Source organism: Sebastes fasciatus, chromosome 10, assembly GCF_043250625.1.
Source record: "Sebastes fasciatus isolate fSebFas1 chromosome 10, fSebFas1.pri, whole genome shotgun sequence".
Taxonomy (NCBI): domain Eukaryota; kingdom Metazoa; phylum Chordata; class Actinopteri; order Perciformes; family Sebastidae; genus Sebastes; species Sebastes fasciatus.
In genome coordinates, this window is record NC_133804.1 from 33,114,123 (window position 1) to 33,130,416 (window position 16,294).

The 16,294-nt window shown below is 42.7% G+C and overlaps 1 protein-coding gene and 1 long non-coding RNA gene across 4 annotated transcripts; one reads left to right on the forward strand and one right to left on the reverse strand.

Moving 5' to 3' along the window:
• Positions 1–2,096: 2,096 nt before the first annotated feature.
• On the reverse strand, positions 2,097–13,904 carry csf1ra (colony stimulating factor 1 receptor, a). Of its 3 annotated transcripts, XM_074647562.1 has the most exons (22): positions 13,724–13,904; positions 13,326–13,440; positions 11,551–11,832; positions 11,107–11,394; positions 10,884–11,020; positions 10,637–10,802; positions 10,342–10,543; positions 9,931–10,046; positions 9,730–9,841; positions 9,424–9,623; positions 9,041–9,132; positions 8,787–8,913; positions 8,551–8,655; positions 8,355–8,465; positions 8,055–8,217; positions 7,859–7,944; positions 7,646–7,749; positions 6,578–6,700; positions 6,349–6,460; positions 5,551–5,650; positions 4,325–4,436; positions 2,097–3,985 (listed from the first exon to the last, which is right to left on the reverse strand). In XM_074647562.1, exons 2-22 carry the CDS (start codon positions 13,375–13,377, stop codon positions 3,830–3,832), a joined length of 2,946 nt encoding a protein of 981 aa, XP_074503663.1. In that variant the 5' UTR covers positions 13,378–13,440; positions 13,724–13,904; the 3' UTR covers positions 2,097–3,829. The 3 variants fall into 3 exon arrangements, with proteins under 3 accessions (XP_074503663.1, XP_074503664.1, XP_074503665.1); XM_074647563.1 differs by lacking the exon at positions 13,724–13,904 and having other exon boundaries at positions 13,326–13,505; XM_074647564.1 differs by lacking the exons at positions 2,097–3,985; positions 4,325–4,436 and having other exon boundaries at positions 5,547–5,650.
• LOC141774753 (uncharacterized) lies at positions 7,364–13,365 on the forward strand. Its single transcript, XR_012595448.1, has 2 exons — positions 7,364–7,503; positions 13,268–13,365. It is a non-coding gene; the product is annotated as an uncharacterized LOC141774753 (long non-coding RNA).
• Positions 13,905–16,294: the final 2,390 nt, after the last annotated feature.

Sequence of the window (16,294 nt, forward strand, 5' to 3'; positions counted from 1 at the left end):
GTGTTTATGACTTTATTCTCGTAATATTACGACTTTTTTTCTCATAAAGTTCTGACTTTATTCTGTAAATCTCAGATGTTTTTTCCCCTCAATGTGGCCCTAATACTCCGTAGTACATTTGCACTTTGGCCCTCACTGCATTAGACTTATATACTATATACTTAGACTATAAACTGTGTTACCTTCATCACAACGAACAAATGTTTTGCGGCTCCGGACAAATTTTTTCTTTGCCTAAAATGTCTCTGTTGATAGTAAAGGTTGCTGACCCCTGCACTAACCTGTACAACAGCACATTTAATCTGCTAAATATTGTTTTACTGATGTGAGGAAACAGGCTGAATATGGATAAAGAGGGTTGCTGTTGTAGGTAATGACAAGAATAATCATTAGTGTTTTCTGTGAATATACTAAGAAAAGAAATTACAAGTTCCAAGGTCATATTCTGAACCATCTCTAACTCCAGTGAGTGTGAGAGTTAAAGGCAGGGTTGACGATGTTCTCCAGTCTATACTATCTGTTATATTCATCCTTGACGGAGGTAATTCTGCTAGCTTTCCAACATCGTCGACCCTATCTTTAATAAAAAGTCAATTGAAGATGATTATTATATTTCAAACGACTAAAAGAATGTAATATTTAGTGTAATCGGGAGCCGAGAGTTAAAAGAAGTGACGGAGATCTTTCCTGTGACTTTAAAGAATGTAAACAGGATTTTAATAACTCGGCTAATTGAAGCCTAAATGTTATATATGTAACCATGAATATAGTTTGTTGTATTTATTTCCCTTTGATGTCCAGAGATGTTTCTGTTTTCTACACTCTTACCTCTCCCCTACCACTCGTTGCCTTTTGGACCGGAGTTTGCTTTTAACAGTGATGATAAATGTGTGTTTGCATATTGAACTGAATCACGATGGACCTCGTGGCCTTCACTTTAGTTTGGATTTTCTTCTCAATGGAGTTCCATTCAAGGACAATCGGTCATCTTAATTCCTGTCAACCAATCGTCAGTCTGCTTCTGAGAATGATCTGAAGGTATTTAGTAGATATGCCTTCAGAGAGATTGTCTCTGATGCTTTGCTTAGCAGTTAAAATGATGATAGGCCAACAAGACTCGGCTGTCCCAAGTGGTTCAAAATGGGTTCATTTGTCTAGACTTCAAGTGTTCAATAGGGACACCTGTTGGTCAGAAGACACCACAGCAGCCGCCTATATTGTGTAGATAAAGAAAATATTGCAATAGTTGAAACAATAAAGTCCTGAGGACGGATATTTTCTGTGTCTACTAATCCTCTTTTATAACTCTAAACAGACATGTACGCTACTACACACATAACTACGGTGAAGGTTTGCATCCATGTCTTCATCAAAACTACCCGCCAGAATTACTATCACTCTCATCCCGGTCATGTGGTATGAAAAGAGGCTTTAAACGTCATCGATGTTATAGTTATCCAGAGAGAAAAAAACAACCCAAATTGTGTGAAGAGGTTTTTTTTTAAGCTTCGACTTCCTGAATAACCCCTTTTCTTTTTTTTCTTCTGATGTTGGGGTTTTCCCATTACGCAAGGTTGTCAGGCTCGTGGATAGAAGAACTTTGCTCCACTAAGTTTCAAAGAGAAATACCGTGTCTTTCAATAACATGGCTGTTCTTTGCAGAATCATGTTTTTGCATGCAAAATTAGCTTCAAAATATGATGCAGTGCTGTATTACAACATAAAAACAAAACATTTTCATAATGAATACTAAGTGTTTTTAAAATACTTAAGTACATTCTGCTGCCAATAACTCTTTGAATTTACTTAAAGTAGTAATTAACTTGAAAAAAACTTCAATAGGTCTGCTTAATTGAATTTATATCAGTCTAATAAAGGTTAACAATCAACACAACACAGACATGTTACAGTTAAAACCTTCACTTATTGCATAGCGGTGCAATTGAGCTCATTATTTATGCTTTACAATCCAGAGTTTTAAATCTTAACGAGAAGCTTATTGAGGAGAAACATCCACATAAAGCCCAGGGGTGATTGTTTGTGCTGCAACTGAAGGAAAAGAATAGAGGAGGACACTGGCAGAGCAACAAAGGCATGAGATTATTATGCTTTACTCAAACTCAGTGATATCTCTCCATAGACAACCGAACAAAGACTGTTATTCAAAATGTACCTCGGAGAGTCTGGCACCCCGTAAAGTGTCCGAAAGTGGTGAACTGTACTTCAAAAGAAATATGATTTTAGCTGAAAGCACACAAAGGAGAATAAAGCATTCAGACTTTCCGTAGAGTCTCAGCGGCGGGACGAGTACTTCCCTACAAAAGGTTTCAGAATGTGCAATGTTGACAGATACTGTGGGAAATGTTCCAGAGGAAACGCAGAGTGGACGTCGTCCAACAAAAGAAATAAGAAGTGAGGAGAGAGAAGGCAGCACAGTTTCAGTTCAGTGAGGTCCAACAAAAGAAAACACATCTGGCACCACATCATATTCTCGTATAAAAACTTTACATTGTGGAGCTTCATTCAAAGCCTTCTGCAGGTTTTCAGTGATTTAATTTGCAGCTTTTGCATTGATTGTCAAACACACAAAACATATGACATATTGATGTACTACTATCTACTCTACAACATTCCAGCGAAAATAAAGATACTTCTTGATTTACATCATGAGATATACTGTATATATATACATTATTAGACATCTGACTCGTGTTTCATTCAGATGCATGATTGAAATGCCTGAAGTCACACAGTCTTGTATCTCTCACATAGCTAGCTTATATGTTATTTTAAAACAGTTGGCAGTGTAGGCTGACTGCTACATATAGACATCAGTGAAGCTTACATCATACTAACACTCGTCTAACTCTACAGGAAATAAGAAAGATTAAGTTGTGCCACGCAGAAAAGAACAAAACAAAATAAAGATTTCACATTGTCAAACATAACACATTGTTCATCTGATCCGTAACGGATCCACACATTGTCCCTGCTCACAGTTCAGTTGTATATTCTGTGCTCCTAAATCACACCGAACACAGCTTCATTAATCAGGTTGAAGTGGAACAATCACATGTTTGCCACCAACTGACAGCTGCTGTAAGTGTGTCACAAGAAATACAGTTATCACCAAAGCACAGAGAGAGAGGGGGAAAACAACACGGCCATTCTTTGCCTTCCTCCACGCTCGATTTAGCGAGTTAAAAACAGGGAAAAACGCTCGCACTGTTTGGACGTTCAATTACTGTAAAGTAAGGTGATCAGAGAATAAAACCCGACTTGTCTGGAGATCATATAAAGATGGGTAGTCACATAGTGTTCTGTGTGACTGTTCATGTGCTGCTTCCTCTGAGGAAACCATACATGCAATAAAACCTGCTGACTAACGTGGCTGAAATCTCTACAAAGACATTCAGTGTCATGGGGGCAGAAATAAAAATAAAATAACAATAAACACAGTGTACAATATATAATTAAGAAGACACACAGAGGCTCCTTTGGATAACAGATTATACCTCAGATACATAATCAGAGAGAGAGAGAGAGCGATAAAAGAGTCCGTTAGGTACAGCTTTGGATGCTTGTGCAGTTTTGTTGACATGTTTCCTCCTTTCATGTCTGCAGTCGGTGTTAGACGTGGCAATTTCTGGTCATGGTCTGCAAAGAAGCAAGTCACATGCTCGCTGCAGCTGCTTGTCTATCTGGCGGAAAAATAGCTGTGAAAGCGACATCTCTGCGACTGTCTGGCGGTTAGAACGAGCTAAGGGGCTCCAGCTGCTCCCACTTTTTTCCTGATGCTTGTTTGATTTGCTGATTGATCAGGATCCTTTCAACAAAACTGATAGTTGTTGGTCTTCATCAGAGGCTGCTCCTCTTCCTCGTGGTCACAAGACCGGTCACAGGGGCCGTCGCAGCATTTGGGCTTGTCACACACTTCACCCTCCGTGACCTGCTGCTGCTGCTGCTGCACATTCTGGTAGATTAGCTGCAGAGAGGGCAGATGGTTGAGGCTTCTTGATCCAACAAAACCAAAATCTCAGCTTCAGCTGAATATTATGGTGAACGAATTTCTTCAATTGCAAACAATATTTTGCACTTTGAAATGAGCGTATCTCCCTTTGGGAACAGAACCCAAATAAGATGTTTATCAACAAAAAAAATCCAATTAATTGAATTGAATTGAATGTAATTGGTTTCACAGCTCAACCAAATCTGTTGTTGTTTGACGGTGAATTAAATGATAAAGAATGTGGATCTCCTGAGGGCAGTTTGGCGGGAGCCTCACTTGTTTTGTAACATGCATAGTTTTGTCAAAGCTCCTCACCTGTTCCTGCTCAGGTTGGTCCCCGAGTAGTCTTTCTATCATCTGACTGATCTTGCTAAACATCGGACGCTCTGTCGGCTCCAGATTCCAGCACATCTTCATGATCGAGTAGCTGAAACAAGAAGTTAGAAAACAGATTTCAGAGAATAGAAAACACAGATGGCATACATTTAAGGAGGTTATTTTATAACCCAAACTCCATTTTTCCCTTCTCAGACTTTTTGTGGCTTAAAAATCAGGCCGCTGTATCACGCCGATTTGGTGAAAAAAGGAGAGGCTTATGGAGGTGGTGACGCAGTTTGATGAGAGAGACCCGTTCATAAGAACCCCTGCCCCTCCAGTCTCTTTTTTGCTGCCGTGAAATAGCAGTTACATGGCCTCCTAGCTTTGAGATCATGTGGCTAACAGGCAGAACTGAGGCCTGACACACAGCAGAACAACAGATGATTAGGCCCTGACTCAGATTCAGTCTCCTCTGTTTCCACAGTTATTCCGGGTGGTGTGACAGCCACGCTAAATCAGCACACACACACACACACACAGATGTTAGAGACTGGGGAAAAAACACTCCTTTTATTCTCTCATTTGGGGGCTTATTAAGTTTGGAGTTAAGGCTTGTTATGTTTTGAGGTTAGGAGATAACCCGAAGCGATATGATTCAATTCAGGAATAATGAAAGTACTTCATAAGGTTACCTCATGTGTCAGTTACTTTAGATGTTAGATAGAGCGGAAGACTGGCAAAGGAATAAGGGATCTTTGTTCTGTCCTGATGAACATTTGGAAAGCACGCTACTTGAACTGTTTATTGCTGAAGTCAAACTTGGGATCAACTGCTTTTTAGTGCCGGGACGATTCACCTATCTCCGGCTTTGATACTATCACCATACTCGGGTGTCGATTCAATATTACGATTTAATGCATACACTTCTAGGGACTTTTACTTTGAAAAATATCTAATTAAATATTAATTTTCAGCATGCATGTAGTCAGAGATGTTCTGAATAAATCAGTCATTGATAAAGCTTGTTAGGCTACCACCTCTGACTCAGAGAACATTTCACCATCTGATAAAAAGAAGACCATTATTAAAACTCAACTGATAATCAGCTGACAGTTTTAACATTGGCTGGACAAAGTAAAGTGTTATTTAAAAGAGGAAGGAGGGGGGGGAGGGAAAGCAGCAGTATGAACCAGACTTCATGTTGCTGAAGGGGTCGAGCTTACATCTCAGCCGGGGCAAAGTTCGGTTGGCACATCTGGTAGCCGCGCTTCACCATCTTGTAGAACCTGGAGTCCACAGCCATGCTCGGGTAGGGGCTCTTTCCTAATGGAGAATAACACACACACAGTAAGGGTTAGCAAGTGAATCATGAAATGACGTGTGTAAATGTATAGCGCAGGGGTCAGCAACCTTTACTATCAAAAGAGACATTTTAGGCAAAGAAAATAAAAATAATAATCTGTCTGGAGCCGCAAATCATGTGATCATTGTGATGAAGGTAACACAGTTTATAGTCTAAGTATATAGTATATAAGTCTAATGCAGTGAGGGCCAAAGAGACAATGTACTACGGAGTATTAGGGCCACATTGAGGGAAAAAACATCTGAGATTTACAGAATAAAGTTATAATATACCGAGAAAAATGATGTAATATTACGAGAAGAGAGTCATAACTTTACAAGAAAAAAATAAAATAACACGTAAAATTACTCCTTTATAATGTTACGACTTTTTTTCTCGTAAACTTCTGACTTTATTCTCGTAATATTCCGAGTTTTTATCTCGTAAAGTTATGACTTTATTCTCAAAATCTCCGATTTTTTTTTTTCCCCCAATGTGGCCCTAATACTCCGTCGTACCATCGACTTACAACAATGATAAATAAAAATGAAAATGTAAACATAAAACAGTTATTCATTTCCATTTTTAAACATCCACAGTGAGCCACTGGAGAGGAGCTAAAGAGCCATGTGGCTCCGGAGCCGCAGGTTGCAGACCCCTGGTATGGGGGTACACTGACCTAAAGAGAAGATCTCCCACAGGAGGATGCCGTAGGACCAGACGTCACTCTGGACGGTGTAGACGCAGTCAAAGATGCTCTCCGGAGCCATCCACTTCACTGGCAGACGGGCCTAGTTCACACACACACACACACACACACAATGGGAAAAAGCAAATTTTTGAATATGTAGTCTATAACTTGGTTAGTGTAAATGTTAAAGTAAACGTCAGCTCTGTTGTGCTCTTACATTGCCCTTCACCACGTAGTTGGAGTCATTCATGATGTCACGTGCCAGGCCAAAGTCACAAATCTTGGCCACTCTGTGATCGGTCAAGAGGACATTCCTGGCAGCCACGTCTCTATGAATGCACTGCACACACACACACACACACACACAAAAAAACATCACTGAACAGTGTATCTCAGTGATGAAGAATCAGGATCCATACATTGTCAAACTATGACGATGAGTAAATATGAAGAATGTAATGGGAAATACCCTCACAAATGAGTTCACACCTCAGGCTGTCATGGTTTGGCACCGTACCAGAGAACATTGGAGTTTTTCCCTTTTTGTTTAGATCTTATGTTTCTCCTTTTAGTCTATTAGTTCTGTACTTAGTGATTTGGGTTTTCTGTTATATTGTCTGCATTGTAGTGTTTCCTGTTTTATTTGAAATTCACCTGTTGTGTCATGTCTAGTTTTATTTCCTGTCATGGTCCTGAGGTTTTTGTCATAGTTTGTTTCCTGTTTTATTTTGAAAGTTGCTCACCTTTTTGTATCATGTCTAGTTTTACTTCCTGCCTTTGTTTGTTTGTTTTCCCGCCTTTTTTGATTGTGATTGTCATTGCCCTGCCCTGATTTTGTTCCACCTGTGTCTAATCCCCCTTGAGTGTATTAAAGCTTGTGTGTTCCCCGTCTGTCTTTGTCACTTCGTTGTCGCTCCTGCCTCGTCCTGCCTCGTCTCCCGTTTAACCCGTCGCTCCTCATGTTTAGTGTCTCCAATGAGAGACTTTTCCTCCGTTTGTTCCATCGGATTGTGAATCTGTCTGTCGGACCAGCTGCTTTTTTTTGTTCCTTGTAAGTTTCGTTTTTGATTAAATCATTGAACTCTGCTTGCTGCCTCGTCCTCCTCCTCTTTACCTGCATTTGGGTCCAAACCTGTTTTCCCTGTGAGTACCTGACACATGCGTCATATTCTATAAACTTTTTCGTGCAAATTTAAATAGATTAAATCTAAATCATCAGTCATGTTTCCTGTTTTAGATGTGTGTTCACTTTGATCGTTTTTATTTAGTGGTAAAAATCACTCACGTTTTTGGCAGCCAGGAAGTCCAGGCCCTGAGCCACTTGAAAGGAAAACCTCAGCAAGTCGTCGATGTCTGGCGGCCAGTCACCCGTCTCCTCGCTCACAGAGTCTGGGGAGGATCAGACGGCAGTAATGTTACAGGGAGTAAGGAGATGCTGCTGCATTATGGATGCATTTGTGTTCATTCAAACTGGGATTGGTGGAGAAAGAGTTTCTACCTGGAGATGATTCCATATTGGGCCCCTGGCTGGCTGGTCTCATCTCTAAGTAACTGCTTGAAGACGTGCTGGAGATCCCGCTGTCACTGTTGGATGGAGAGAAAAACAAGAGAAGAAAGACAGATGTCAGAGATTGAATGTTTTTTTTTTACAAATCCTCCTCCGTCCTCATCTGACTACATGTCTGGTGACGTACCTCCTGATGAACTTTCTCTGACTGCTGACGTTCTTGTAGTCATTTGAGTCTTCCGTAACGTCGGGAACGTTCATAACAAAGTTCTCAAACGTCTCTGCCTTCTGACGAAGGAAGTTCAGGAGGTCACCGAGGCTGCAGTACTCCGTGATCACAAGCACCGGTCCTGAGGAGGAGGAGGAGGAGGAGGAGGAGACACACACCATGTTATGCAATCGGTTGCATGCAAATGTGTCGTGAACTCAGTGGCTTTCATAAACATGTTTTTACAATATTCAAATTGCATCCAGGCTGCTGTCTGACCTCCGTAGGTGCAGGCTCCCAGTAGATTGACGATGTTCTTGTGGTGTCCCAGGTGGCTCAGGATCTTCAGCTCTGACATCAGAGCTTCCCTCTCATCTGAATGGGCGCTGGCTGCACAAACACAACACAGATCATATTATCACCTTCATCTGATCATGCACATCATGTTTAATCGAAGGTCTTAACGTCGGCTCACCTTTTAACATTTTCACTGCTACACGCAACACGTTGTCTTCCACTCCCAGACCGTAGGCTGTGGCCTCAACCACCTTTCCAAAAGCTCCTGCACCGAGGATCTTCCCTGGTGGGACAGAAAAATACAACGAGAAGATTCAGATTTTCTGATTCTACTCTATTCTATTTTTCTTCAGCACTGAATAGTTGTTTCAAAGTGAGTGTATTTGAGTCGATTCAGGATGACACGGTGCAGACCTAGCCTCAGCTTGTCTCTTGGGAACTCCCACTTCTCGTTGTAAGGCAGCTGAGTGGGGTCAATGAAGGTGTAGTTGTTTCCATCTCTGGCCTCGATGATCTGCCAACGGATCTCATACCGGGGTTTCTGAAGATGAAAACAGGAGCAAATTGTAGTGAAAACCACAACAAAGAAAGCACTGCAGCTAAGTGCTATTGCCCGTGGAAAATGTTGAAACAATATTTTAGACTGCTGTTATGTAAGTACATCTTACCTGCTTATATTTGTATAAAAGAAAAACCAGCAGCACGAGGAGGATCGCCAGAATGCCTGCTGCTCCAGTCAAAGTGGAAGTGAAGAGTTTGTCTGCACAATCAGAGAAACATCAATATGAATTATTAAATTTATACGGACTGACTGTTTGTCATAAAAGCTGATATTCTCTAATGTCATAAGTTGTTAATAAGAGTTATATTATGCAGTTAAATAACAAATAAAAAGGGATCTGCTGACCGTGACAACGCAATTTCATAAACTGGGACATTAGATTTAGCTTGAGCACCATGTGACTGTACAATAGCATATTGAGGAGTGCAGCACTTGTGATCACATCCCTGACAAAGAACAAATGATAATCGAATGATCTGAGAGACTCACCAGAAACCTCCATGGCGAAAGTGTCGCTGCTGACGCCGACGAGGTTGAAGGCCACGCACTCGACTGTCATCCTCCGGCTGGATGGCCCCACGGTGAGGACGCTCTCCACCTCCACGGCCCCGTACTCCTCCCTCTGGACCTCCACGGTGGGAGCCTGGAGAGGGATCGCCAGCTGCAGCCCTGTGGTGTTTTCATTACACCTGCCTCATTGCAAAAAAAATACACAGTCAGACAAAGGCCCCAACTGTTTGAAACGTAAAACACAATACACCAAACTTCTACTGTTCCCTGTGCAGTGGTACTCACGTGGGCCGTATCCCAAAACACTGGTACCAGATGATTCTGGGAGCAGGATAGCCGAACGAGGTGCAAGTGAGTGTGGTTATGTTTTCCCATCTCACCACAGCAACAGGTCTCTCTGCCAGGGAGGAGAAAATGAATGTACCTCAGGGAACTTAATCATGCCACAACACCATGAATGTGATTTGTGTTTACGACGTCACTTACGATACATTTGGACTTGGAACGCGATGGATGCATTGGCCAGGTTGCTCCTGGCGTAGAAGGTGTATTGGCCCTGCTCCTGTGCATTCATCCTCTTCAGCTGCAGAGTAGCATGGTATCTTAAAAAAAAAAAAAAAAAAAAGGATCTTTAAACTGAGAAAAAGAGGAATCCGGAGTGACTCATTCTGAATTCAGACAGTTCCAATGTTTCATCGCCGAGTACGTCAACAGATTAAAAAGAGAACACCACTCTTCCCTCTCGACCGACCTGAGCAAATATGACCTTGGAGTTCCGTGTCAAATGCAACCAAAAATGCACCGACAGCATGTTTCAAACCCAGCTTCCCCTTCCTATAATACATTTGTTTTTTTATTTAAACTAACAATCGGAGACCAGCTCTCGTGGTGTCGTACCTGTTGTTGTATCTGATGAGCTTGTGCTCCTGTGTGGATGTGTTGGGAGACGTCGGGGTGTGCCACCTGTGCTCTGTGATGTGGGGGTATGCCTCGATGAGCACGGTGAGCTCCAGATCTTCTCCCTCGTTCACCTCCACTGAAAGACCTTTATGGGCCAGTTTAGGGGAGAGCTGGGGCAGCAGCCTGATGTAGGCCTTGTCTGTTCACAAGAATCAACAACAGTTTGCGTTTAGTGGTTGATAATGCTCCATGCAGGCTTTTTTTAATAGGAGTGATTGTTTCTGTGGCTCACCTACAACCAGCAGGTACGTCGTCGAACTGTTCAGCCCGGCTTCATTGGTGCCGGTGCAGGAAATGTTTCCCGTGTCTGTGAGGTTCACAGCAGGGATGGTCAGGATGCTCTGTATGTCCAGGCGGTTCTCTCCACTGGAGCGGACCCTCTCCTCTATCGTTGGTTTCTGAAGACAAAAAGAGGAAATCAGAGTTGAAATCGTGACGACTATTGAGAAAAACTCCTAAAACGCCTCATGAATACTGACCGACTTGGTGGTGTATTGCCAGGTGACATTGTAATTGAAGTTGGGGTTGTGTGTCGTGCAGCGAATCTTGAGTTCCTCCCCAACGATGCGCACGTATTCTTCTGTCTCCAAGAGGACATACGGAGGGAATCGAAGCTCTGGAGCAAGAAGAGAAAATCATAAATGAGTATCACTACAATGACTCTATATGGGGTGATCATTCCTGACGACCAAGCGGCCTCACTCTGAATGACGTTGATGGAGAAAGCCTTGGAGGTCCTCTCCACTCCGTTGACCTTGGCCGTGCAGACGTAGTCGGCGTTGAAGCCGGGGTGGAGCCCGTGGATGAGAATACCGCGTTGGCGGTAAACTGTGAAGTTCATCCCCGGCGGCACGGAGGTGCCGTTATCCATACGGAGGCCCAGGTCTGTGGCCGCTGGGTTGGTCAGCAGGCAGGGCAACAGGTAGTCCTCACCTTCCTTCCTCACCACCCGCAGGGACGTGCTGCTGGTCCAGAACAAGCGGTTTGGATCTGATAAAGAAAAACAGATTCATCAGATTATAGAGAATAATGTGAGATCTACACTGGGAGGGAAGTCTAATCACAGACACAGTGTGGACGATGATCCATCCAAGTCAACATTAGGAAGCTCGTCCTACTGTTCTGTTCTCATTTATCCGAGCTCACCTTTAACGTACACATGCACTGAGGAGGTCAGCTGCGGTGACCCAGCAGTGTAAACACACTTGTATGTTCCGGTGAACTCCGCAGAGGGACGTTCCACCCTGAAGGTCCGGACGTTCCCGTTGCCCCTAGACACGAAGCGTTTGTGTTTGGCTAGCCTGGTTTTCCAGCTCACGGGCCCGTCACCCTCACACCTCAGATCCAGAAGGGTCCCGGGTCGGACCACCACCTCCGAACCCGCCACCACCACAGAGTTGAACTTGATCACCGGACGCCTCCATTCCGCTGAGAAGGAACAAAGAAAACATAAACTAATGAATGCATTTATTGACTTTTTAGGCACACTGAGAACAAATGAATCATAGATAGACTTTCAGAGAGTATGTTTGTTCTATTATGTGTTACACTGTTGATAATCCAGACTTTGTTTCTGTTTTGAGAACCCAGAGTTGTCTCGCCGGCGCCGTGATTCAGATCTATTTTTGAAGTAATTTCATGAATTCAGGAAACACATTGAGGACTCGGATAACATCCCTCGACCGTTCTCACTTCTGCTTTCTTTTTAAATGTCGCTCGGAGATGTAAGAAACTGTAAATATGAAAAACTCCAAATCTGTAACTGATGTAATTTTTTTTACTTTGGGCCCTCATGTTCAACGCCACAAATAAGAGAAGACACTCATTCAAGAAAATCATAAGCATGGAAAAAGGGAGTCATATCTTTCGGGCATCTTTTGAGGGAGCTCTAAAAGACCCCGACCCTCAGGGAGCGTAGACGGTTTAGTGATGAAGAACAGAGCTCCCTTTGAGGACTGCTTGTTCAGGATTTGGAAAATTGTAGAAGCCCAGCTGGACAATTCGTCGCATCTGAGATTTTTTCTGGGGTGTTTGGACGACTTCTGTAAAAAACACCAGAGGGACTGACCTGACTTTCCTCTCATTTCGTGTTCACTCTACACTTTCAGTAAAGGTTATAAAAGTGTCAATTTAGAGGTTTGGACGGTGTGTTATGAAGCTCGAAGCAGAACTGAGATTCCACACTCAGCATTTTTTTTTTTTATTCACCACAACACACCAGATAATGTAGAGAACTAGGAATGAAACTAATCAGCACTTTAGCTCTAAACCTCCTGATCATCAGCGTAAACAGTTGCATTTCCTTCAAAGAGTTCATCCAACCGTAAAATGACCCCAATCACACCTCATGCAGTAACGCGCCAGAAAGCCAAACTGATTCATTCAGCCATTATTTAAACCAAACAACAGAAGCTTTTATGTGCTCAAATGCAAACACATGAAATTGCAATTTCCAATGCTTGGCGGGTGATATTCATATGTGTTGAACCCAAAATGGGAAAAAAAGCAGAGAAAGAAGGCGTGTGTTAGATCTCAGACGGAGAAGCATGCAGTGTTTCTCAGCTCTCCGCTGCACGGACCACGAGTTTATGCCATGAAATGTGCGAGTTAGAATTAGAGCGTAATACAATAATAGAAGTCATGTTATATAGAGTATGTATTTTTATACATTTCATACATATCAGTTGTGGTGCAGAGAGAGAATATATATCTTGTTGTCATTGTGTTCAAAACATTGATTTAATCCAAACATTTTAGAGCTTTTGACATCCTACATCTTGACTTTACATCTTTCAAATCAACATGAAAATGATTAAGAAAAATCACTTCTGTGTGCTTTGTCTGCCTCATTGTTTCATTTCAGATTGTTTAAATCTACAGTAGCTGTTCAAAAAGCAACCAGACAGATTTAGCCGTCTTACCTGAAGCAGCTGAGGCCACGATCCCCAGCAGCAGAGCGAGGTAGGACTGCATCCTGGATCAACTCCTCACCTGCAGGTTTGAATGCTGATGTCTCTGATGTGCTCTTCTTTGGATCTGTGGCGTTGGGAGAAATTAGTTAAAACCACCTCTGAAGTTGTGTTATCACTCATCCCCCTCATCCACTTCTCTTTTCTGACTGGTCAGAGCAGCCCATAAAAAACTGCATACTCTACATGCAATCTTCTTAACTATACATTAAAAATCAGGAAACAGCACAAAATACTTTGAGGAAGCGTTTTCATGATTACAATGAAGGGAATCGATGAGTCACTTCAACTTCAAAAATACAGTATTACACATTATGGAAGCATCACTCGTTTATTCCAGAAGTACTCACCTGCTGCAGATGTCTTCAGGTTAACAGAGGAGGGGTATATATGTTTATATATTTATATATAATCACTTCCCTGGGTTTGATGTTTCCAGCATCCAGAGCTGGCAACATAAGCGTCCCTTCTTCCCTTTCTGTTTGCCTCTGCCCTTCTTCTTCTTCTCCCTTCTGCTTGTTTACAGTCACTGAAGTCACACAGCAAACATGAAATCTCTCAGACAGCAAGTGGTGGAGGGTGGAGGGAACTGTGTGTGTGTGTGTGTGTGTGTGTGTGTGCGTGGAGGAGGCGGATCAGCACATCACGCTCAACAAATTAATGAAGCAGTTCCAATTTGCCACAGAAAGGCCCCGATTCTACCGAGATATCCGTTGAGGTGAGACTAATCACCTCCACCACCACTGCCGGACCGTGGCTGCCAGGCTTCTCAAGCTTGGATTTATGGGGAGCGGCAAGGAGAGTCAAAGGGGCTCTTTGAAATCTGACCTAGGAATCAGAAAAAAGGGCACTGAGAGTGTCAATATTTAAGTAATAACATAAGTATGAAAACATCGATGCAGGACTCAGTGTTACTATGATAATACACATTTATTGTCACATTTACAACATATATAAAATGGCACATATAAAAAAATACATTTGTAAACGTTAAGAGGAGCTTTGGTACCATAGCTTGTGATACAGTGATCTTGTGCATAATTGCTACAGAAAAAAACGACATGTTGGTTTTAAATGGTGGACTATTTGTCAATGCTATAGTGTACTGACAGTAGGAAACATTGTGTGAGTGAATGCTAAACAACGCAGCAGAAGACTAAAAGCATAATCTTTTTTTACATGTAATATAAATGGCTATTTATCTCCTTGAGTACAGTAGCCCTTCATATCGGCTACGACGCTCCGTAATCGGCGAGCAACAATAGCTGCGAGGCAAAGATCAGTCAGTCTATATACAAAGGCACTCATGTGTGCCATCTTGTGCTATAAGGCAGTGATACGCTGTGTTTAGTATCTTTTCACTTTGAGACGGTCACCTGTCACCACAGAAACTGATTTACTGTCACATGTTTAAGTCCAAAGTTGAATCTCAGTTGAACACTAGATCATTATTTTTAGAGTATATTTATAATCTTCTTTTATGAATATCCACATTGTTCTAAATAAAGTGCAAATCTGGCACAGATCTATGAATTAAACCTATACAAAACAAGTATTCAAAATTCACAAAATGACATTTCACATAATTCTCACCAAAAAAAAAGAAAACAGGAAACGTCTAACTGAAAAGAAAGTATTTGTCGTAGTAAAACAGTGCTTGTAGAATCTTTCATGTCCTGGAAATAACATTTTACAAAAATATTATAATACAGCTGTTGGTCACACTTAAAGAAAAATGCAACATAAAGTTTAAAGGTCTTATTGATAACATTTTTATGTAGACAAATATTTTTTTCTTTTTGGAAAAGTGCCGCATAAAAGTATGTCTTTTCCTGAAATAATTATTATGATTGTGTATTAATCATTTTAAAATTAACCCGATCGTCGATCTGGACTTTCGTAGCGGCCAAACGGCGGTACTACAACTTCCGTGTCCGTCACGTGATGCCATCGGGCCCAAAAAGACTCCCCACAGACTTACATTGGGAAAGAGACGTCTGTCACTCGGCGGATAATTTTTTTTTTTTTAGGTGAATCAACTCCCCAGTACGAACGCTCTAATAGCCCTTATTTAAAAAAATCCGTTTTTAAAGTTGTAAAACGCACTAATAGCTGAATCCAGAGTTATTTCCCTTCCTCCGTTCATGTGAGTGAGACCCAGACCGAGGCTGGAGCACCAAACTCATGACCCCGCTGGGCCGGGATCCCACCTCAGCCGGCGCGTACCGGCCCTCACTTTCATTGCGCCACGGGGTTTTGCATGTATCCTCTGACTCGCGCACGCGTTAGACTCCTTGGTCCGTGTTTCAAGACAGGTCGGGTGGGTTGGATTCATCGCCGCAGACCCCTAGCGCCTTTTTCCGTGGGCCGAGCTCCGATCTGGCGGCACGACGCGGTTGGGGCGCACTGAGGACAGTCCGCCACCATCGACAGTCGCACCGGGAGCAGGGGGCCCCGTCCCTGGCGGGGAGAGAGGGTGCAGCGAGCCCTTTGTCCATGGTGCAGCGAGATCCGGGGGGGGAGCGCTGTAAAGCTGCGGCCGCGAGCCACCTTCGCCCCGAGCCTTTCCAAGCCGGCCTCGTATGCGGGACTCCCCAGCCTGCCGTGTGTCGCTCACACCCTCCAGCTGGCTGTTAACGAGGGTCTTTTGGTACAGAGAAGTACTCGTATCGGTACTCGGTATCGGAGAGTACCCAAATGTCAGTACTTGTACTCGGTCTGAAGAAAAGTGGTATCGGTGCGTCCCTGCTTTTAATACATCCATGGTGGAGGGGAAAAAAACGGATAAATGTCTGAGATTGATTGGTCAGTGTCTGGCAACGACTTGTTGTGAAGTAAATGCAATTAAACGGGGGGGGGGCTGAATGTTATCAAAAACACCTTTAAGTTCAATTGCTTCCTTTTCATGGCTGATCATGGTT